We start from the raw sequence: 22,970 nt of genomic DNA on the forward strand, positions 1-22,970 counted from the left end.
GGCGGGTGTTGGAAAGGGAGAAACGCGCCTCGCGCGCCCCGTCTGGAGCCTCGTCCCGCCCCCGTTTCCTGTTCCTCTCCCCCGAGCTTCCCCTGCCTACGCAAGCGCCCGCTCGCCAAGGCAACGGCGGCCGCTCGGGCGCTTCCGCTACGCAGGCGCGCGCTGGGGTGGGGCCGGGAGAGGGTCTCCGAGGGCGACGAGTGCGCCTGCGCGGCAGGCACGGCGCGCCGCGTGGGAGGCCCCCTACTGGGGGAGCGCGGCGCGGCGCGGCGCCCGAAAGCGGTGTAGCCGTGACGGTGAACGGCCGGGAGGCGGGAGGGCGGGCGGCTCCGCTCCGCTGGCCGTCGTCCGTCTCTTCCTCCCAAGACTTCCATTTCTTTTCTTCCTGTGGTCCTCGTTTGGGCCTGGACACTGTACCGTTGTCATTTGGTCAAGTGCCAGAGCCCAAGTTTGCTTTACCAAATGCAGCCTGAGGCTTTGAAGGGTTGAATCTGCACCAGGAGAGAAACAGCAAGGAAAAGGAAAGAGGAAAAGTCTAAAGTCTGGTCCAAGGAAAGGGAAAATCCTGAGATAATCAACTTCTTAAAAAAAATGGTTTTTTTTATATGTTTCCCTTTGGGTCCATTTGTGTTTTCCAGTTTTTGTCCACCAAGAGGTGGGCTAGAAGTGTAACTCAAAATTAGGTGAAAGCTTAAACAGATGAATCCAGGAGCTGAGGGCTTAAAAAATCTCTGCAAGTCACAGAAATGATACCAAAATGCAAAATCAGAGGAAAAGGTAAAATTTACACAGAATCACAGAATGGGTAAGGTTGGAACAGACCTCTGGAGATGCCTAGTCCACTCCCTCTGCTCAGGCAGGGTCACCTAGAGCATGTTAGACAGGATCACATCTAGGCCAGCCTTGAATATCTCCAGAGGAGACTCCACAGCCTCTCTGGGCAACCTGGTCCAGTGCTCCGTCACTCTCACAGGGAAGAAATTCCCCCTCACATTCAGGCGGAACTTCCTGTGCTTCAGTTTGTGACTGTTGCCTCTTGTCCTGTCACACAGGACAACTGAAAAGAGTTTGTCCCCATCCCCTTGACACCCTCCCTTCAGGTACTTGTACACATTGAAAGATCCCCCCTCAGTCTTCTCTTTTCCAGGCTAAAGAGGCCCAGCTCTCACAGCCATTTGTCATAAGACAGATGCTCCAGTCCTCCAATCATCTTCTGATCATCATTTGTTGAGGTCTGAGAACAGCAAGATGAACTATTCTTCCCTGACAGAGCCCATTTCATAATCTGTGTTTTAGTGCAAAGGACAAGGTTAATCTGAATATTATGCAAAGAAACAATAGAAGTAAGAGTAACTTCACGACCTAGATATGTAAATCATATCTAAGCACCAACACCTCTCTCTTTTTCTCTAGTTGCTCATCTCTGTGCATCATGCATTGGTTGTGCGTTCCTCTCTCACCATTTTCCCCAATACTAATGGCAGTCGTGTTCCATCATTCAGAGAGGTTATCTCAAGCTGGGAAGCAGCAGCTCAGATTCTTATTTCCTGTAAGACCTAGAGCAGAGTCAAATTATGATCATATATTTCATAAATCGCTATTTACACATGGCAGAGTACATTTGGCTGGGGAAAATATTCCCGTTATTCATACACAAGAAAATTCCAGTCACTTGTCCAATTAGTTGTGTAAGGATAGAACTTCTTCTAGTCAGACTGAGCAGCTGATAAACTCTAAAAATTGATGTAAATTTAATCTTGTACTTTCTGTATTTTGTTTCTAAAGACAATGTCCTTAACAGTAGGTTTGAAGTGGAAGACTGGTAACAATTTCCCTTGAAACCTCATTTTCTTAATGTGAGTTCTACTGTTACCAATATTCCTAAAGACTGGATATATTGGAATGACTTAGGGATGTAACTTCAGTGTCTGTGAGATGAGACTAGTAGCTTGCTTCATACAGGATGAAGGCTTTTACTGCTGTTCCTATCCCCATGTTTTGATTGTTCCTCCTGCTGATTGATGGAAAAGGGCCCCCTCCCCATCACTGTTAAATGAACCTCAGGTGGAAGGGGGAGTGGACTCTGCCCAAAGTAACTGCCTTCCATAAAGAAGGTGAGCTGAAAGAGGGCTTAGCTAGTTTCTTGCTGGGCTGTAAGCAGCAGCAGCATGGACCTTTGTTTTGAGGGGCCCTAGTGGGGGATGAGTGGATTGTTTTTGTATGATTTTTTTGTGATTTTTTTTTCTTTCCTGCTTCTGTATTTGCCAGCATTATTTTGGGGAACTTGGTCTAGTAGAGTGAAAGGGTTTGTAGGGTTTTGGTGTTTGCATGAGCTGGGCAGACTGTTCTAGATGGAAACTGAAGAGGGCTCCAATGTTCCTGAAAGCTTTTTGAAAATCCTCTAGGTGTGAGCTGTACGCCAGTCTGTAAGAGGTCTTAACTTCAACTTTACTTTTGTAACTTTATGGTGTTTAAGTTCTTCAAATAGTTGAACTATGGCCTTTTTTCTATGTAATCACTCAATCTTTTGTGTTCTGCTATTACTTTTATTTTTGTTTATGAGCTGATATGTGGTAGTGTTGTATTTCTTTGCTAGAATGAACTAAACCTGCTGTATGAATTAACTGGAGAAATACATAGCTGTAGGAGAGGGATCTGCCTTACTTGTGAATGATTTATGTGGCTTGTAATGTGAACTTAAGCCTAGGGATTTTGCTTTTCTTCAACTCTGAAGTTCTTCAAACTCAGTTGCCTATGACTGAGTTTGAGCATTGGAATTGTGGTGCAGCTGAAAATTTTGGCTTATTATGTTGGGTATTTCTGTTTTAAAGTATCTTCTAATTTAAGAATACTGAAGCAGTGGAGTTCTTGTGAGCTCACAACACGATATATGTTGGCATCTACAAATACTTTTTTATGAAGCACTAAACTTTTGATTGTATGAAGCATTCAACTGCTCTATCTAGTTTTTTAGAGGCTTATTGATCAAGACTGATCAAATGTTAGCTTTTAATTGGCTGGCATACTACTTGTATGGCTGTGTGCCTGTACGGCTATGTTGAAGTTACTAGTTCTATGACTGTTTTATGGCTTTAAAATGAGGATCTGGAGAAGCCTGAAGGAAGTTGTATTGAAGTACTGAGAAAGCTCATTTGGTAAAGGAGAATTGTATTGAAGTACTGAGAAAGCTCATTTGGTAAAGGAGAATTAAAATCTTTGACTTGATAGCAGTATCAGTTTTCTACTTCTTATTTAGAGGACAGTCTTTTCCTCTTTCCCCCCCCCCCCCTCAAGTTTTGGTCTCATAGAGCTAGAAGTGAACATAGAAAAAGAAACTGGAATTCTGTTGAATTCTGACAGGGCATGAAACTGTAGGGTTGTGCAGAATATGTTGAAGTGGTTAATTCTTATCATTTATCTTTTCCAGTGTTAAAAAAAGATGAACACTGCTTCAGCTTCAGAAAGTGGATCATATTCCACAAACCACACAAGACCCTTTTTTTATGCCCAGCCAACAGCACAACAGCCTTTTCCAAATCCATGGTACCTCAGTCATGCATATAATCCATACTGTGTACCTGCGCCAGGTAAGGTAAATGAAAGCTAACTGGAGTAGTTATGATTAGTAAATTAGTACTAGAAAGGAGGAGATTAGTGTGTGTGTGTATGTTTAGACTCTCAAGAGTCTAGAGTGGAATTAATGTAATCTTTTGGTCTTCAAAGATCTAATTTTTGAAGTGTTAACTATGTAGCTATGTACCATTGAAAGGTATCTGTTTCTGCAGAACTGAAGCTAAGCAAAACATTTAGTAACTTACAGGGCTCTATGATATGCATAAGAATGAATGTGTGTGTGAATGAACTTCATAAATATACACACACAGATGATATGTAAATATAAATAAAGCTCACAAGAAACACTATTGTTAAGTCTTTACATATAAGTAAAGAATGTACATAAGCTAATAGCTACCCGTAACTGGAGCTGTCTTTTTAAAGGCAGTACTATGGCTTTGTGGGTAAAATAGCAGAAAACATGGAAAGCTGATCAGTGCATGCTCCAGGGACAAAAATCAAACTTTGATTACAAAGTGTAGCTGCCTGGATAAGCCACTCCATAACAAGGAACTTCTCTGGGGTTTCTGTACAAGACATGCTTTCAAGTGTTGAAGTATACTACTTTAAGGGTCAGGTATTGCTTATGTATGCAAGCAATTGTTAATTAGAACAATTTCCTTCAAGAAGATAATTTGTCTTTTTCTTTAACCCTATTGTCTAGGCTTCCGAAGTGGAAATCCGTATTTTCCATTTTATTCTGTTGCACTCCATGAGTACCCTGGATTTTTTGTTCCACAGCATCCAATGCATGCAAGAATTAACAGAAGGCCTTATTTTAATGCTCCCCCACCTTCCCCTATGTTTTATCATGCAACACGATTTAGACACTATAGTAGCCCTGGGAAAAAAACAGAGACAAAGGAAACACAGACTGATCCTAGACAGCCTGAAAACAAACCGAAAAAGCATCAAGATCCCCATATAGAAACGAAAGGTTGTGATGCAGGAAATATGGCCTGTGTTTCTTCTGGTATAGGTACAGAGACTGAAAGTACTTCAGAGAAACAAGATTCATCTGGATCTTCCATTGTGGTAGACAGAGAGTTTCATAATAAGAGCCCTTCCAGCTCGACGCAGTATAGAAACCTTCCTTCTGGAAGCTATGCCTTTGAGAAGGAAGAAGTGAGAATAGAATATGGAAATGGCTCTCCAGCAATTCAGTTGTGGAAGTCCTTTAAAGAAACTATTCCTTTGTATGATGTGGCAAGTGGTAAACCAGTCCCAGAGAATATAGTGCAGCGTGACTTATTTTCTGTTAGTTCGTGTGAAGGAATGATATACAGCCCTCATGAAGGGGAGAAGTTGGTGCCAGGATCTTACATAGATGAGCGAAAAGCTGTTCTGCCTTCAAAACAGAATGTTGAAGCTATGCAAGAAAAAGAGGTCCAAAATAACGAAGTGAAGCTGGATGCAGAAAAGCCGGTGATTTCAAGTCACAGGGCAAAATCCCCTCCAGATGAAGCAATGGCAGTGCAAATAGAGTTGGCCAGATCTGTTAGCATTGATCAACCAAGACAGGATGTGCTAGTAGCCAAGAAGTCTTCTAGCTCTAAAAGAACTACAGGCTCAAAAACTTCTCAAGAAGAGACCAGCCTTATTCAACAAGCAGGACTACTTCCATCTAGTATGGAGGTAATGAGTGACTTGAGTTTACAGCAGAAAAAGCTGAATCTAAGCCACAGTGCAACCAATGAAAGCCAGACTGATAAAAGTATTTGGTGTGAAGAGTCAGTTGAGAAGTATGTTCCTTCTAACAGCTGGCTGGCTTGTTTGGACAATATGGACACAAACTACAACTATGATGTGTGTTTGCCACAACAGAAACGTCAAAGTGTACTCAGTCTTTCTTCTGAGGAGATGTCCTCTAGAGAGGAAGGTTCCTCACTTGATAATGCCCCAGTGTCTTATTTTGTCCCTGACTATGTGCTTCAGAAAAGCACGTATACTTTCCAGAAAAGTACGGAGGGCTTGGAGAAAGAGAAAATTAGAAGTGGTGGGTCCCTTAATGAAGATGAAGTGGTAGGAAGGGAACAGATCAACAGTTTTGATAGCCAGGATGTCAAAAAGTCTTCAACCATGAAGATTAAAAAGGCTTCCAGTAAAGGTAGAAAGCTGGCAGCCCTTCCTAGGTCTTCTACTCGGAAGAAAATCTATTATCTCAAGAAAAAAGCTGCTAAGAGTTTACCGGAAGCTGAGGACTCGGAATTCTCTATGAGGGGAGAAGAAGAGGATGAAGATGGAGAAGATGAAGAAGAGGAAGAGGAGGATGATGTGGATGAAATCGAGTATTTCTTTCAAGAAGCTACTCCATATGGAATCTTAATGCCTAACAAAGGAGGGTTCTACCGACAAGTTGGCCAGAAGGTGCTTTGGAAACCACCTAGAAATGCTATACCAGCTCAGCTGATTAGCTGGCCTGCTCAGGAGAAAATAAAAACTAGGAGTGGGCTTGGTGAAAGTATTGGTCTAGTTTACAAGCCAAAGGAGAAGGATCAGGATGAAACTGTATACAGTGACTATGGGTATTATGGAAGAAAGAGGCCTACAGCAAGAAAAGAGGGATTTGAACAGAAGAGAACACTACAGAAGATCTTGGGAGGTAAGCTAATTACTGGGGGAAAGGTGCTGGTTAAGAGTTAGAAAACACAAGGAGCTCCTAATTGTAACTCCAAATTGTAATTATCGAAGAATGTAGTAGCTTCAAGTGTGGCTTAGAGCCAAAAGTACTTAATTTTTCTGAGGTAGAAGGAGTTTGCTCCAGTTTGCCTGTTGCATGAAGGTTCTGCATTTTTAAAACGAGCAGAGAGCTAAAGCACAGATTTTTAACATCAAACTCTCCTTTGAGCCAGATAGAAGTATATTAATTTTGCTGACTTCTGTTGCAGTTTACTTATTTGACAAGCTTAAGGTCACTTGGACTATACTTGTTTACCATAGTTTACTGATACCTTGGACAGTGATCACTTAAATCTGTACAAACATTGATTGTCCTATTCCACACCCCTATTAGGTGGGTCAAGTAGGGCTCATTTCCCTGTAACCTGATGGCCATACCTTATATAGCTTATTTGCTATAGCCAGAGTGTTAAACTTTTTTATTATTATTATTATTTTAGTCTGGTACTGCTGCTCCACTGTTAGTTAGCCAAAGCTTTTGTTATATTTTCATTAACAAAATCAGTGTGAAGTTGTAATAAATGGAGTGTTATTGTCCAGCCCAAATTTAATACAAGGGGGACAATTTATTTGAAACTGTGTCTGTCTGAAGTGAGAATAAGCAGAAATACAGTCAAGGCTCATAACTGGTTACTAAGGCACTTGTGGCTGCTGTTCTCATACTGTCTTGTATTGTGAAAGGGCTGATCTAATTCCAATAACATGATTGGTGTTTTAAAACTTTTATTTTCTTTAACTCTGAAGACTTCGTACAAATCTGCTGGTAACTTTTGTGAAGTGGGATCTGTATGTTCTTGTTTTTTAACAGACCTAAATTAGATTCAGTGACTGTGTTTAGCCATGTATTGTGGATCAAATAGTATGCTAACATTAGCAAAACAAGATACTGACCTGAAATCAATTCCTTTTTAATTAGGAAGGCTGTTAAGGGAAAACATGGTGATACCAGCTGAAGAGTTCTGGATTAGAAGTGGTGCTAAACCCAAACTTACTGGCAGAATACATAGCAGTCTCTCACCTCCAGCCAAGAGCAAAGAACAAGGTATGACTGCTTCCCTCAGTGTGCGCTTTTTTTTTTTAATGTATTCAAAAATATGGTGCAAAATACCACAGGTTACAATCTAATAAGATCTGAAGGTAATAACTAATTCTTATTGCACTAGTATTGATGAAATGGCCTGTCAGTCCAGTACTTCTCAGGATGTTTCGCATCCTTCTTGAACTCAAATATGTAAATAAGGATGTATTGCAGCTCTTTGCCTTTAAAGATACCATGGGAAATCTTGATGTGGCTAAGCCCTTAACTGTTCAAAGCTTCTATTGCATAAACTGCAGTATTAAAAGAGGCATTAACTGGATAAAGAATTAAGTTATGCACAGTGGGACTGCTAAACCCTGATGAGTAGAGCATATAGCAAGTAATCTGTGATCGCTAAATAGGCTAATGTTCGGAGAAACTAGTGTGGACTAACAGTTGCCCTGCTATTACTAAAGGAAGTCTGAGAGCAAATCACTTTGTTCTGAGATTAGCATTGTCTTGATGTCTCAAACTGACAGATCCAAATTTGTTCATGTGTGTCACATGCTTTCAAGTATTACATGACCAGTCTATCAAGTAACTGAGTATGAAGTTATCTTCAGAATAGATTAGTAACTTATTTTTCTTCCCTTGTTGACTTTAATTTGGTGATATTATACATCAGGTTCCCTGCATCAACTACCCAGCAGAATATTCCTTGGTGTTGATTTCTTTGCATTGCTTTCTTGCTTGAGCAAGTAAGAGTTTGAGGTTTGTCTCTGGCATATGAGGGTTTATGTCCTTCTGTATTAGTAAGCTGATGTAGACTTCATCAAAATGTTTTTAAGATGGGCTGCCCTATCAAAGTTAAACTCTTTACTTCAGCAGAATTTTCAGTAGTTCCTTACAGCAATTCATAAAAATAAAATGCTTGTAAAAATTATCTTTAACTTTCAGCATGTCCCTTGCATACTTTCAAGTCATAGATGGTAGAGCAGACTTGAGGGTGTCTGGGCTATGGTTTACTCCCTCCCTTCCCCTTCTCCAGCCTAGTTAGTCTGAGTAAGCTATTATTAAGTGGGATTTTTTTTCCAAATGGTGTGTCTGTATCAGTGACTCTCACTTCCTGAGATTCAGAAGCACTAAATAAAAACTACCTTCATAAAACCTGGCTTATCTTAAGGCTGTGATTTCTTCAAAGTTAACTTAAATTTAAATGCCCTGCAAGTAAGGGGTTTTGGCTAAACAAAATATGTTGCTTTAGCAATGATATTACATGCTAAATTTGACTTCTAGAACTAGACACTTGCAGTGTATGACTTGGCACTTCAGTTCTATTAAGATAAGTGAATTGGGTCACTTGACTTGGACAGCAGTCAATTAGTCCTGAACACTTGAACTAGAGTAGAATTGGCCAACCCTCACTGGGCTCCATTTCTGCCACATCAATATTTATGGAAATTATATCCTAAAACACAATGTAGCCAGAGTCATGGTTACAAAGTGATTAAATATTGCAGACATAAAATTCTTGCTTGGCAGATGTAATGGTGTCAGATTTAGCTGCTGCTAAAATGGATACAGAGCAGTATACGAAGAAGAGGAAAGGGGAAACTTTCTTATGAGCAAATAGGGGAAAATCAAGCTTAAATTTGCTTTACTGATTTAGCCAGATACAGCAGGTGTTATTTCTCTATTTAGGTTGCCTCCCTTTGGTTAAGCCAAAGAGGAAAAGAATGGGCAAGCCCCCTTCCAAACGCAGAGACACAAGATGTGAGGTGGAAGAAGCGGAAGTGTGGGAGATGCCTAAAAGTAATGTACGCAAAGGTTGGTACACTGCTACAAGCTGCCAAAATGGCTCTTAAACATTCTGTTATCATAACAAGGAATATTGTGATTTATGAGGATGTTGGATAACCTGTGAAATGCTGTTGCATATGCAAACAAGGTAAGGGGAGGAAAAATTAGTTAAACTCTGAACACTAGCTCACTTTGCTATGAATATTGTTGTAGCATGGAACTTTTTTTTTTTTTTTGAAAAAGTAAACAAACCACTCTTTTGGTCTCACTGCTTTCCAGATTTCCAGATTGTTTTGCTACTAAAATGATGGGTTCTGGGTTATTTCTGCGGTGTATGCCTTTCTCTAAACTACAGGACCATCTTGGCCAAAGTATTACAATATGATGCAAATGCATATACATAGTTCTAGAGAACTTAAACTTTATAGAGTAGGACCTTGTTGCTATGTTATAGAAAGCTGAAGAACATTGGGGGGGATAAATCATGTTGATTTATAGCCATTCTATAATCTTTCACAGATGCATTAAAAGCTTATTTATTATTGAACCTACTCAGTCAAAAAGGATCAGTATGCATAAGAAGCTACGTAAAGATCAGACATCCTTCTAGGAAAGAATGACTGAGCATACTAAAACTAACTAGAATATTCAGTGAGGAAATAACACAAGGAAAAGATACTCTTTTTTTTCTCTGTCAACACAGTATTAACCAGAGGAGTCCTCATATTTTTAGAGTCTGAAACAACTTAAAATCATTGCAGTATCCTGTTAGTTTAAATTGCTGTCAGTCATAAAGTCTGATTAAATGTCAGTGTTATATCTTTAATTGCTCATTGCCTTTAATAAAAAAAAAAATAACTGGGATAGTTTGTAATTATGCAATTATTTGCTATATTTTCCCCAGAAGTAGTCAATGGGTCTTGGATACCTCCATAAACTTCAATGTAGTTACAGAGCACACTGAAAATATGCTTGTTTGATGTGGAACTCCTATTGTTTTGTTATACTGGTCCAGCATCCTTCCTTCAGACTTCATCTTTGCTGGGAAGTTGAGTACATGGTTCTAATCTCAGCCACCAGTGTCCTGCAATAAGAAAAGCCAGTTAATGATATCTGGTCTTTCTTTGGAAGCAAACTGACATATGTTTGGAGGTAGAGTGCATAACCCAAGATTGATTTTTATTTATTTTCTTTTAAGGGCATGGAACAAGAAGGTCACTCTATAAGAGAAGATAACTGCAAATCTTGGGGCAGCAGGGGAAATGCAATTGTATCTGAAGTTCTGTAAATCAATAAGTTAATTACTCCTTTGTATATTTTGTAAGTTGCTGTGCATTCCTACAGGGTAAGAAATAACACTGTGAAGACTGAGGACACTATTAAAAATGGCATCAAGTATTTAACAGTAAATTAAGTCACCTTTTGTAAATAGCATACCCACTATTTAAATAAATTTAATAGAATTGCATTCAGACTTGTATTCAGTCTCTATATGGAAGCAGAAAAGCTTCTGATAGGGATGTATGTGCATCAATGCTATTACTGCATACCAGCTTGCTGCTGCTGCTAAGCTGTGTGGGACTATAATGCCTGTCAGTTCATCTCATCTCATAGTCAGTTTGTCTATATGGTGTAGATTTAAGTGCAAGAGTCTCTTCCATCAATGGGATTTTTGTAAAATTTTCTGTAGAAGTATAAAGGAAAACACTCAAAGCTGTGTCAAGTAAAGTTCTGACTTAAAATTTCAAGGCAGTTCCTCAGCTCTTAACTTATCCTTAAATGCATGACTGAGGACTACAAAAAATAGCACTGAATAGATGTGGTGCTTCCCCTCCCTGTTTCTATGAAAAAGAATAGCTAAATCATGTAGACCCATAACTGGAGGGATGGACTTGGGAAGTGAAAGAAGTTTAAATAGTGGCATTACCTGTTCCTTGTCTGGTTACAGATGACTTCTATCACTGTCCTTGATACTGTCCAGATCTCTCTATACAGACATTTCTAACTTTAGTGAGATTAAAAACTAGTTTCCTTGCTGAGCTATATTATGAATAACTGGAGCAGACTTACCTAGATGAGGTAGATAGACAAAAATAGTCAAGTCATGAGCTATGAAAGGTAGTATTGCCATGTGAGAACAATGAATGAAGTGGTAGTGTGAGTGAGGAAGATGGTGAAATTGTGGAAAACAGTTTTTCTTTAACAGGGGTTTTGGGGAGACTAGGGGACAGAACTTACCTTCTACTTCCTCAACCTCCTGTCTTCATGTGCTTATTTTGTCTGTGCTGTACAACAACCTATAAGGATGAAAGCAGCATCTTCTGTAGTTGCATTCAAACTCTGCATACCTATTACCAATCTGACTTGTAACTGAGCTTACACTGTATTTCCTGTCAGTGAGGAATATTGAGGTTTCTCCTCTCCCACCCAAATGATTCTTGTTCTTACTACTTAGTAGCACATGTAAGAATTTCTTCATTAAAGAGCCTATAGTAATCATAGCCTTTCCTTCAAGCTGTTAAGGGAAAGGATCTACATTAACGTTGTGATACCAAGTTTTTATTTTTCACCTCCATCCTGAACACAAGAAATTACAGAATAAAATCCTTATTTAGCTTTTTTTGCTCCATAAAGCTTCTATTAAGGATACCCATTGCATCAGAACCTCAGGGGAGGATTCTTTCAGGCAAGAGCTTTTTCATACTATCATTGCCCTGAATAATACAGGACTAAATAATTGTTTCTTAGAGGGGAGACAGTATTCCAGACTTTATTCTGATGGGCAGAATGAGTACGAGAATCTGCTCAACTTGGAGGCTAAGTGACAGCCTAGAAAGAAGCCTCTGCTGTAGCTGAAACCTTTAAGTAAGAATTGACTTTTTTTTCCATGAACTTGAGTGCAACCTTAGTATTGAACACTAAGCCACTTCTATTGACAGACTTTCCCAGACAAGGATAAGAAGATAACTAGTTAGGAGAATAGCCAGGCAGGCAGAAGGCAGTCTTTGGAAGGACTAGTATTTCTCAGATACTCATCCCAAAACCATGCTATTCCATCCTTTCATAGGTCTTGCACTAGTCTGTGCTTTCTACATGTATGAGCTAATTTAGAGCCTGGCGATACAAGTTCCCAAGAATGTGTGAAGAATAGTAGGACTGTAAAAACAGCTGTCTGAGGGGGAAAAAAAATGCTATTTATAAATGAATTCCTTATCATATTGTACCCATCTCTCTGCTTAAGTGCTCCAGAAATACTTTTCTGGATAGTTGTTATATATGGTGTACCCTACAGTACACTAGTACTAGTTAGTCCTGTACCCTACAGTACACTAGTACTAGCTAGTCCTGTACCCTTAAAACTTAAGACTTCTACTTGTTTTTCTTCAGTAAGCAGCATTACTGACTTACAGACTGTATCTTAAGTCAGCTGGCTTATAACCATGCTTAAAGTTCCAGTGGATAAAATGGTTGTGGTTCAGAAAGGCCATGAGCTAAAAATTGTGTTTTAAAGGGGGCTGTAAATCAAAGCCCAGGCTCTTTCGTTTAATCAGGTAACTAGACACAATGATTCCTGAGATCTAATTTCTACCTGGAGACATACATATGTGTCAGTCTTTTGTTCCCTTTGATGCTTGATAGCCCAGTGATGAGTAACTGCAATACTGGCAGCACTGTAAGCTTTTAACTGTAGCAGTATTGTATTGTCTTTAAAGATTTCATGTGTCTTCTGCAAAATCTACTGAAGGGCAGCTGAAGAAGCTATTTGCTTCTTGACAAAGCAGCAACAAACAGTAGAGCCCTCTGAGATTCCCCTACTGGCTGTTTTGTTGGATAGACTTATTGCCTTTGACTCTCAATTTCTGAAGCATTATTTGTAGCTAAAACCTCTGTGGCAAAGTGGGTGGGGTATAATCCCTAAACTGGAGCCAGTGGTGTGTTGGCCTGTCAGGTTTTAATTCTATATTTTAATTTTCAGTTTGCCAGGATCTGTGTGGAATAAAACTTTCTCTTTTTCAATGCCCTATTCTTTTTCTGCCTTATGTTGGGAAAGAATTATAGCTATTTCAATTAAAATAAGACAATGGAGTCTTGTAAGACAAGGGAACAGGAGCCAATGTCAAAAACAGTCATTGCATGTTAACCATGACATACCAAAGAAAAGCAAATAAAAGTACTAAAAAAAAAAAAAAAAAAAAAGGAAGACTCAGATTCCCGAGATTAACATGCTGCCACCGACCATTCATCCTCCACAGGATTGTAAAACCAGTCACGTCTGGCTGCATGACAAAGATGTAGGCAAACGTCTATTTCTGCTGAAGTAATTTTTCTGGCAAGAATGGTTCAGAGAATTAAGATAATTGGACCAAGGAGACGAGAATCACTAGTTATAGCTGTGTTGCCTACTGAGCATGTTGTAGCTGCCTTCAGACTTATGTAGATTCACGGGACTATGATTACACTATTATTACCACTCAAATTTCAGTATGGCTTTCAAATGGAAATAAACAAGCCTGCAGAAGAGGCAAGAATCACTAGCAAAAGATTTTGGTTCTTTGAGTAAGATATGTTAAGTAGTCTAGGAGTTCAGATTTAAATTAAGGCTTATCAGTCTTGCAAGTATATGGCTTCTGCTGCTGCTTTCTGGATTTATGTATTCATGGAATAATTTCTGTTAATTTAAATAGTTCTTGAATTTATGATTGTTCCTAGTCTGTCTATTCTTAAAAGACATTGTGTCTCTTAAATGCCAGCTTTGGCACTTTTTAAAATGCCAAATGAGGGAATGAATCGTGCTTCCTAGCACTAACACTGGTTGCTAGTTACCGCTGTTAAAAACTTGTGCTGTATTGAAACTGGGTTAACTTCGTTGGAGCAGGCTCTGCTTTTACGAGTTTGAGCAGAGACCTGCTAATCATCATCTTTACCTGGAGGTTTAAAAAATAGCAGAGAAGAGCAGACACAGTGCTGAAAAGCACAGAAGAGCTCTTGTATCAGGAAAGACTAAAAAGAGGAAATAAACACAAAGAGGGATAGAGGGGCTGAGAATATGATAGTAATCTATAAAGCTTCAAGTGGTATGGAGAAGACGGATAGGAATCAGTTGTTCAGATGCTTTCTAATACAATTAGAAATTGTAATACAGAATAAGAGTATGTGAAATGAGCAGCGGACAGTTTGAAAGCATGATGGTTCATTATATTGCATAACAAATTTGCAGAGCTCCTTGCTGAAGGAAACTGAATATTGGAGTTTACAAGAAGTAACTGGATGTTAAAGAAAAATCTATACAAGGCTACTAAATACAAAAACATGTATGGCTCAAAGTACTTGCACTGCAAGCAGTGGAGGCAGAGGCAGCATAACAGAAAAATTGCTATAGCTTGCCCTGTCCTGTTGCGTAGGCATCTACTATTGACCACTACCACTGGAAAAGATACAGATGTTTAGTCTGACATAGAATGGGGATTTAGTATTTCAGAACAGATTCTTCTGAAATTGCATTTGTTAATGCCCTTCTTTTAAGGTATTCTTGATTGTTTGAATAGCAAACTGTGATAGGTAAAACTCTAATAAACAGGTCAAGGGAAGGAATGAAAGACTGTAAGAAAAATAGAGATTTGTTTTAATTAAACTACATTTCAGAAGAATCTTAAATAACAAAAGCTAGAATAACCAAAGAGGCCTTTGGGATAGCTCTGCTCTAGAGAAATCTGTGCAAGATGACTCTTGGAATATACCAGGTGAATACTTCATTATCTGTGGCAGCTTCATTCCAGCATCTTTCCAACAATCACCAATGCTATAAGCGCACTTCCTCAGCATCAAATGTATGAGGCCATCGTAAATCTTTTCATGCTATTTCAACTGTTATTGTATATCTTCTCATGTTATTTCAACTGAGCTTCTAATTATTTCAAGAGAATGCCAATACAGAGAACTGCTAGGAGTCACTGGTGGGTAAATTTCATCACAGGGAGATTTGCTAAAAAACAGTACTGAAAGATTTTTAAAAAATCACTGCAGAATATTGATGCTCTGGGACTATGACAGTATAAAAATAGTTTCACCTAAAGCTACTGCTGTGATTAATACACTTTCTTATACAGTTGCCAGGATATAGTGATATCTAAAATCATGTTTTACCAGTGAATGGGTTTTCCTTTTATTGCCATTGCTTATTCAAGATGCAAAATCACCAAAGCAATGGAGAGGAAAGACCAGTAAAGAACCTTTTTGTAAGTAGGCCTTGACCATCTTGTTTTCCACAGAAGGTACTGTGAGTGACTGACAAGGTATGAGACTTTGTTTTTACTAAATGACTCTTAGACATTTAAGAGTTTAAAGGTGGCAGAAAACACATTTTTAACATGTATTCTCCCTGTTGTCTTTTTTGAGAGCTCTCTCAACCTTTGAAAAAGATTAAGTGCATTTTAGTCTGCTGTTCCTGGATTTGACTGTTAATGGCCAATGACGTTAGAGCTTTATCATGCCTTTTTTTTTTTTTTTTTTTTTTTTTTTGCAGGTTCTGTACAAGATCAAATATGATCTAGTCTTTTCAAAGCAAATCTACAATTTTTACCCTTTGCAAGGTACATAAAAACATCTAGATGCTCAGATCAGATTCATATCACTTAACTTGACGTTTCAAAAAGAGACACTTGCTCTAATGTACTTTGTAATTGTATCAATTTTTACAGTCAAGTCTGCCTTGCAAGAATCCTTAGAAAGGAATCTTACTGTCAGTCCCCAAGATTACCTAGGTACACAGAACCTTCCCTTCTTTCAACTTGTGGGTTCTCTACTGTTATTATTTAGTTGCTTGCAGGCATATACTTGAACACCATTTTGAAATCCTTCCACATATTTATATTCTTCTTGCAGTATGATTCATAAAATATTACTAAATAAAATAACTCTACTAAACATACAAAATAAGTTGGAATTTACTTCCCCAAGCCTTTTTAAAAAGGAAAAAACTCAAGATGTATCAAAACAACTGATACTGAAGTGTATATAGAAATGCATCTCTCATTTCCAACATGAAAACACCCCTCCTTAACTAAAAATATTAGCTCTTTACAGTAAAATTGAGTATTTAACATCCAATTCTTATGCTTGGCTGCCAAATTCTATGGTTTGGAGAATGCTTAAGGTGTTGCAAAACTCTGCCTATTAATGGTGGTGATGTTGAGATTTTGCTAAACCTAAAAACACTAACTGCTAACACTGCAGTTTTGTCTTGAAGTAAATCCCCTTGCTAAACTTTCCCCTCCCCCATTCAGCAACGCTTTTTTATTTCCCCAACTGCCAGTGCTATGTACAGCAAACTTCAACATATAGCACCATGCAGAAGAAAATACAGCACAAGCTGCTCACGATAATTACTGTAAATGAAGTGTCAATGTTTTGCACAGTGCAAACTGCAGTCCCCACTGCAATGAAGGTTTGTATGTAATAAGATTACATCATGGAGAAAACATACTTCAGCAGACAGTCTACTGAATTCTGCTGATCTGTTAGCAATACTTTGGTAGTCACTGCTTTCTGGCTGTTGTCACATGTGGCAACGCAAAGGCCTAGTCTGACCTAGCTAGATGACCCTCAGCACCAGTTCTGCAGTGTAGAGATATGGTTGAGTAAAAGTATTGTTTAATGCATCCCTCTCTTTTCTGGCATTGCAGAGGGGCAGAAAAGCAGAGCCAATGCAGGATGCTATATATTTCCATCTTTATGTTCCGAGTTTAATAAAGCCCCTTCTGGTGGTTTCTTCTTCATTCTTTGGATGTCTCCTTACAGTTTGCAAGTAGGGGTCAAGAAGCATGCAGCACACAACTGCTGTCAGTCAGATTCCAACTTCTCATTAGATTTAGAGGATTTATGCTTTTTCTTTTTCTTCTTCTTCTTTTCTTTTTTTTTCTTTTCTTTCTTTCTCTTTTTTTTCTTATGTTTATCTCTACATTCTGAGGAAGTGGAGCTGCTGCTATTTTCATCATCATCCTCACTGCTCTCATCACTGTTATTGTCTTCCGAGGTAGAGTCTTCCAGGAGCTGCTTCAGTTGCTGTATCCTAAGTACATTTAAAAATGTGAATGAGAATCCTCTAACTCTCCTACATGTAATAACTTATTCTAGCTTTCATCTGTTCCCTTCCTATCTTGACTAACGGAAGCTGCATGCAAAGGGCTGGATTATCTTGCTGGATTACAACTCTAGTTACAGTTTCACAAACAGATGCATGCCAACCTCTGTTCTCAAAGACTTTCTAATCCGTGGGATATCAGAGGGACTAAGTTATTGGCCAACATGTAATTTAATTTATGTATGCAAAACCATCGGACGCAACAGCTTATCAGACCACTGTAAGAAGTTCTATACATATGCAAACATGGATATACACTGGGATTATGATACGAAATTCATTGCCCTGCTGATACAGAGACAATGTCAGTGAAGCGGAGAGTAAAGTCTACTTTAGATCCAAGGTTTGAGAGGATCTAAAGTACTTTCATGGATTCCTAGCAAACAGGGAGAAACTACTTGCTTATTTTATTATTGTATTCAGTATCCTCTCCATTAATTTGTTTCTTTAAAAAATAAATAAATATATATCTGCAGCAGTAATACCACTGTATGTGCTGCCTGTAGATCAAAGATTGGCCAGTTATTAATGATGCAGTACGACAAATAAGAAAGCATTAAAAAGCTCTGCCATTCTGTTTATTGAATAATGATTTCATATAAAGAGCATCATCATGTGCCTGCAACTAACTTTCTAAATCTAAACTTACATGCCTACATGTACAGAACTTTAGAAAACACCTCAGTGAAGTCAATGAAAATTGGACTGTTTTTATTAGGTGCTGAAAATGGAATAAAACCCAAGCACCTGAAAGTTACAGTGTAAATGAATGCAACTCCTCTTTAGATTTTGTTTTGGAAAAAAAAATACAGAAGCTGACAGAATTAAAGAGAAGCAGGAAATACTACTGAGAGATTATTAAAAAGGTAGAAATGCATCCGTCTGCTAAGATAAAGAAACTCCCATTAAAAGATGTTCTGAAGTGGTAGAAGTAACTTACAATAATATTTCACTTACAAACTTTAAATTAGCAACACATTACCAAAGTTAAAAACTTAAATTGAAAATGCAGTTTACTACAGGGATACACTCACCTCATTTCTTTTTCATGACGTTTATTTTCTCTTATTATATCATACATTGGATCTTCATGTGCCTTTGGAAGTGGAAAATAGAAATCCAGTGTTGGTAAAGAAAAAATTTTATCACTGACTTGTAATTCTTAAGAGAAGACAAAACAACACAATAACCAGAAGCAGCCTAACACAGAGGTTTTTATCAAAACAAGAATTACACTCAGAAAGCTCTTAATTAACAAACATACTCTCAGACTTTGGTAAACATTATGGTTAATCTGGACTGATCCTTTACTTTAGAAAAAGCCTAGTTATGTGATAAAGGGGGCTCTCCTTAGCTATGCTACCCTTTTCTCTCTCTCTCTCCAATCACAAATTACTTACAAATCCCTATTTGTTATACTATATTCCTATATGTTGGATACTATAGGGATAGCTAGACAAAGAATAAATATTGAGGTTCAAAATAATATCTGTGCCTTTATAGCACATTTTAAAAACATGGATACAAGCATGCAGCAGTACAGTAGTAGATAATATAAGACAAATATGTAATGAGGTATTAGTTGTCCCAGCATGCTACCTATCATTCTTGATTTTTACATTTTGTATTGCAGCAAAAAATAGTTTTGAAGGAAGATAGCAAATAAACTTTGCTTTATTTAAGGTGAGTTCATCCCAAGCAAGAAAGCAGCAAAAAGGTGTGATCATTTCTATTGGAAATCTGGAGAGGAAAAAAAAAGATGATGTCAAATGCTGCTCAGCAGTGGGAATTGAAATTTCAGTAGTAAATGAAAAACATTAGGAACGTACCATGAAGAGCCTTGGACATAAAGCAAGAGTTTGATGCAATAGAGAAGAAACTTGGGGGAAAAAAGAAAGGAAGGGTAGAAGCAATCTGGTCATGGGAATGGTCTAAAAATTCCATTTGCAGTAGCATGCTGACTGGGCCAGAATGAGTCCAGATTGCATTTTCAAGGCTAGAAAGCAGGACATAAATTATATTTCAAACTCTCTCATCATTTAGTTTAACGGTGCAGAACAATAGGAAACATTTATTTAAAGACACAGGAATGCAGAAAGAATCTGCAAAACTAAAATGTAGCCTCATATAGAAAGAGATCGGAATTGTAGACAATGACTGGACTACAGACCTAGACAACAGGCTTCATGATGTGGTTGTTCACAGTGAGAGCGGAAGGCTTGAAACAGCTGTAATGTGGGCAGCTCAAGCTTGACTAAACTTTTTTTTTTTTTTTGTTACGTTGATATTTTATCATAAAAACTTATGCTGTAACAGTTGATTGAATATAATGGTTGAAACAGCTTCTTGAAGATTTCCAATTTAAATGTAAATATTAATTATTTTCCTCTTGAAGAGTAGATTTTCTGCAAAGTAGTCAAACATCCAACCACATCTGTAGCTTTTTCTTTATTAGAAGATTTTCGGCATCTATATTATACTAGAGACAGAGGAAAAGTCCTTAATAGAGCATCATCTAATAGGCTTCTCTTCACTTGCAAAATTACCCACCAGTATTAAAAATATAAGCAATAATACTACAATATTTGTACTCACTACTCTAAATTGTTCCAATTTCTGATTGCCTTTAATAAAGAATGGGCATTCTTTATCTCCTGTTCTGTGTCCATAACGCTTACACCTCCAACCTTTAAAAAAAGAAGCAGCAGTGAATCACATCTCTAAGCCAGCTCAGAATAGGAATAAAGAAGTGTATTAAAAATATTTTCATTTTGTTGAAATAGATACAGAGATACGAATGTTATATTAATAAATGTAACTGTCGTAAAATGTAAGGCTATTACAGCCTTCAAGATACTGGTTGCTTTCATACCAGTATGATGTCAGTCTACCTGGAGCTCATCATCTGTCTGCCAAACATTCTGCCCTCCCCCAGAGTAAAAGGATGGTCCAGTGATGTCTGGCATATATTCAGCCTTACACTGCATAACTTTGACTTCTTTTCCCAAAGGCATCCAAAGCCCTTTTGTTGGGGCATGTGCCAGGAATTCTCGTGCACTTTCATTGCCTGGTACATCAGGTATGCAGTCTTCTGGTTTTGTTTCATTCTCCTATGGAAAAAAGATAGGGATAAAAATCATTAAAAAAAACTTTATAAAAATTAAAACTCCAAGTGTACAGGCCCTCATTTAATATGGAGCCTATTTCCTCAGTACCATTTCTTTTTCTTGTAACACATAAAGGATCCAAAATATCTGACTCTTTTGGTAACGTTACCTCATTTTCTTTTTCCCTTACCCTCAACCAGCTTGTAACTGAGGAGTTCTGAATTATCCTCTGAGAGCACTCACTTCTCTCTGTAGTTTATATAGATAACCCAGAAACTTAACGAAGTTGGTAAAGACAGGTTGGGCAAAAACTCCTTGTAATGTTCAAAATTTACTAAAATATATTTACTAACCTTAATTAGCCCTGGGGGAGGTTTCTCGTAGCTGAAAAGCAATAAAAATACTGTTACTCTGCTTTCTGCAACTTAGTATAGACAAAAGAATTGACAAAATACAGTAATTCAATGGTATAGTGTTAAAACTTTCACCTAACATTTTCCCTTAAATTTTACTCAATCAATAATCATTAAAAACTATAGCACAACATGGATACCTGGATGCAACTACATTGAACCAGAGTGTTTCCGAACTGCCAAGTTTTTGTAATACCACAACACGCATCTTTTGCAAACATCCTTCAGATTCATGTTCTTGTGTGAGACCAACTAATTTAATCGCACTGCTTTACAGCAATGTGTCGTGCAACTGATTCAGCTTCAGCTACCATAAATTCACAGTTCTCTCATCCTTTTTTGTAGCTATAGCACACCCCTACCCAAGGTCTCACTAACCCAAATTTCTTTACTCCAGCACTGCTGAATCAGAGATATACTCAGCTGAAAATGTCAAATCAGGCTGTTCCTTAAATCTAGCTTTGCCAGCTAAACTTAGTATAAAATAATTCATCTCTTCCTCTCTCTGTGTTTGACACCTAAAGATAGAACCTTGCTGACAAGGTTCTATCTTTCTGCTGTATTTCTCTGGAGCTGGCAGTAGAGAAAATCTATTAAAACCTAAATAGCAAGCAAGTGCTATGTAGAACGCAGTAACTGAAAAACTGTATACACTTAGGAGTTAAATGTCAAAATACAACGGGACTGACCTTCTAACAACAACAAATTTTTGAGTGCTGTTTATAGCATCTCACAACAAATTTGACTTCCTCTAGGAAAGGATAAAATTATGTTCTAGTGAACTTCACAGAATCATAGAATCAGTAAGGTTGGAAGGGACCTCTGGAGATCATCTAGTCCAACCTCCCTGCTCAGCAGGGTCACCTACAGCATGTTAGACAGGGTTGCATCCAGGCGGGCCTTGAAGATCTCCAGAGAAGGAGACTCCACAACCTCTCTGGGCAAACTGGTCCAGTGATCTTTCTACTCCATTCAACCCCTTTCAATAAAGTGGCATATACAACTTTTACTATACAACACTGTGGATTACTAATGGAGTCATTTAGTGTATCTCAAACCTTTTTATTTATTTATTTATTTTTACCATACTAGTGGAAACCTACTGAACAACTGCTTCGCTCCTCCAACTCCCAGGCGTCTAAGAAGCGCTTGCAAGAAGAGACTCCTTTTTCCCAGCAAATCATTATTAAGCCAGACAGAAGTTCTGCAGGCGACGCTTTGAAACGCGGAGACGCCGCCAGGTCGAGCCAACGCAGCCGGCACTGCTCAGAAAGCCGTTTATTTTAACGACTCGCCTCTCGCGCTCCCGCGGTAAGGCCTTCCCAGGGCGAGCCCGAGGAAGCGCCGGGCTGGCGCCGCGCGCAGGTCAGCGACCGCGCACGGGCAGCACCGGGGCCGGCGAGGCGGCGGGGGCGGGGACGGCGCGGGCCGGCCGCGAGGCCTGCGCCGGCGGCGGAACCCCGCGACGGGCAGGGACCGCTCCCCGCCCGCTTACGGGTATACAAAACCAAACCGAACCAAACCGAAGCCTCCCCGGGGAGCGGCGCACCCCGGGCAGCCTCCCCTCCTTACAACGACTCCAGGTGCTGGAGCTTCTGCAGCTGCTGCGCCTCCTGCTTCTTCCTTTTCCTCTCATGCCGGTCCTGGGTCCTGCCGCCGCTCGCCGGCGGCTCCTGGTGGCTCCTGGGCCGCTTCTGGCTGCTCCTCGCTGCTTCTCCTTCCTCCTCCTCTTCCTCCCACCCCTCCTCCTCCTCTTCCTCTTCTTCCTCCCCCCTGCGCGCCTTGTGGGACATAGGAGCGGCGGGCCGCGCCGCGGCAGCGGCAGGCGAAGCACCGGCGCCGCCTCGCTACCCGCCCCTCTCGCCCCGGCTGCGGATTTCGGTTTCACTTCCCATCGCCGCCGAAGCGGGGACTTCCTCCGGGCGGCGGGGCGCGGCGGGGCCGGGCGGCGCCCCCTCCGCCGCGCCGCGCCGCCCTCCTCTCCCCTCCCTCCCTGCCCCGCCGGCAGGGGAGCCCGGGGGCGCCGGCTGGCTGCCCGCGCCTCGCCCGCGCCCTCCACGCACGCACAGACACACACAGACACAGAGCAGCGGTTAAAAAATAACGCGTCGGGCCCCTCAGTGCCACCACGATTTACTAAGCCGGGCTGACAGGCAGGGCTGAGGCTCCTGCGGCAACATGGCGGCCGCGGGGCCAAC

At 39.7% G+C, this 22,970-nt stretch overlaps 3 protein-coding genes across 3 annotated transcripts in view; 2 read left to right on the top strand and 1 right to left on the bottom strand.

The window, feature by feature from the left end:
* Window positions 1–3,439: 3,439 nt before the first annotated feature.
* Window positions 3,440–9,177, top strand: LOC134136572 (uncharacterized). The gene is made up of 4 exons (XM_062568487.1): window positions 3,440–3,587; window positions 4,280–6,217; window positions 7,211–7,336; window positions 9,014–9,177. Exons 1-4 carry the CDS (start codon window positions 3,440–3,442, stop codon window positions 9,175–9,177), a joined length of 2,376 nt encoding a protein of 791 aa, XP_062424471.1.
* Window positions 9,178–14,209: 5,032 nt separating this feature from the next.
* On the bottom strand, window positions 14,210–22,725 carry RP9 (RP9 pre-mRNA splicing factor). The gene is made up of 6 exons (XM_062569534.1): window positions 22,345–22,725; window positions 20,713–20,743; window positions 20,233–20,362; window positions 19,848–19,939; window positions 18,287–18,348; window positions 14,210–17,180 (listed from the first exon to the last, which is right to left on the bottom strand). The coding sequence occupies exons 1-6, from the start codon at window positions 22,563–22,565 to the stop codon at window positions 16,952–16,954; spliced, it is 765 nt and encodes a 254-aa protein (XP_062425518.1). The 5' UTR covers window positions 22,566–22,725; the 3' UTR covers window positions 14,210–16,951.
* The window catches only part of FKBP9 (FKBP prolyl isomerase 9), a 36,376-nt gene continuing 35,679 nt past the window's right edge, over window positions 22,274–22,970 (top strand). Inside the window, exon 1 of the mRNA XM_062569533.1 lies at window positions 22,274–22,355. The gene's annotated coding sequence lies outside the window, so the exon portion shown is untranslated. The remainder of the gene's footprint in view (window positions 22,356–22,970) is intronic.

This window comes from Rhea pennata, chromosome 2 (assembly GCF_028389875.1).
Source record: "Rhea pennata isolate bPtePen1 chromosome 2, bPtePen1.pri, whole genome shotgun sequence".
In the NCBI taxonomy this organism is placed as follows: Eukaryota; Metazoa; Chordata; class Aves; order Rheiformes; family Rheidae; genus Rhea; species Rhea pennata.

Bases quoted from the DNA above. Each gene is read 5' to 3' on its own strand.
- RP9 (XM_062569534.1), bottom strand. From the start codon at position 22,565: ATGTCCCACAAGGCGCGCAGGGGGGAGGAAGAAGAGGAAGAGGAGGAG. The intron at 20,744-22,344 runs GTAAGGAGGGGA...ATTGCTTTTCAG, and splicing joins CTCCAGCACCTGGAGTCGTT to CTACGAGAAACCTCCCCCAG. The intron at 18,349-19,847 runs GTGAGTACAAAT...CCACTTCCAAAG, and splicing joins AATTGGAACAATTTAGAGTA to GCACATGAAGATCCAATGTA.
- LOC134136572 (XM_062568487.1), top strand. From the start codon at position 3,440: ATGAACACTGCTTCAGCTTCAGAAAGTGGATCATATTCCACAAACCAC. The intron at 3,588-4,279 runs GTAAGGTAAATG...CCTATTGTCTAG, and splicing joins ATACTGTGTACCTGCGCCAG to GCTTCCGAAGTGGAAATCCG. The intron at 6,218-7,210 runs GTAAGCTAATTA...CTTTTTAATTAG, and splicing joins ACTACAGAAGATCTTGGGAG to GAAGGCTGTTAAGGGAAAAC.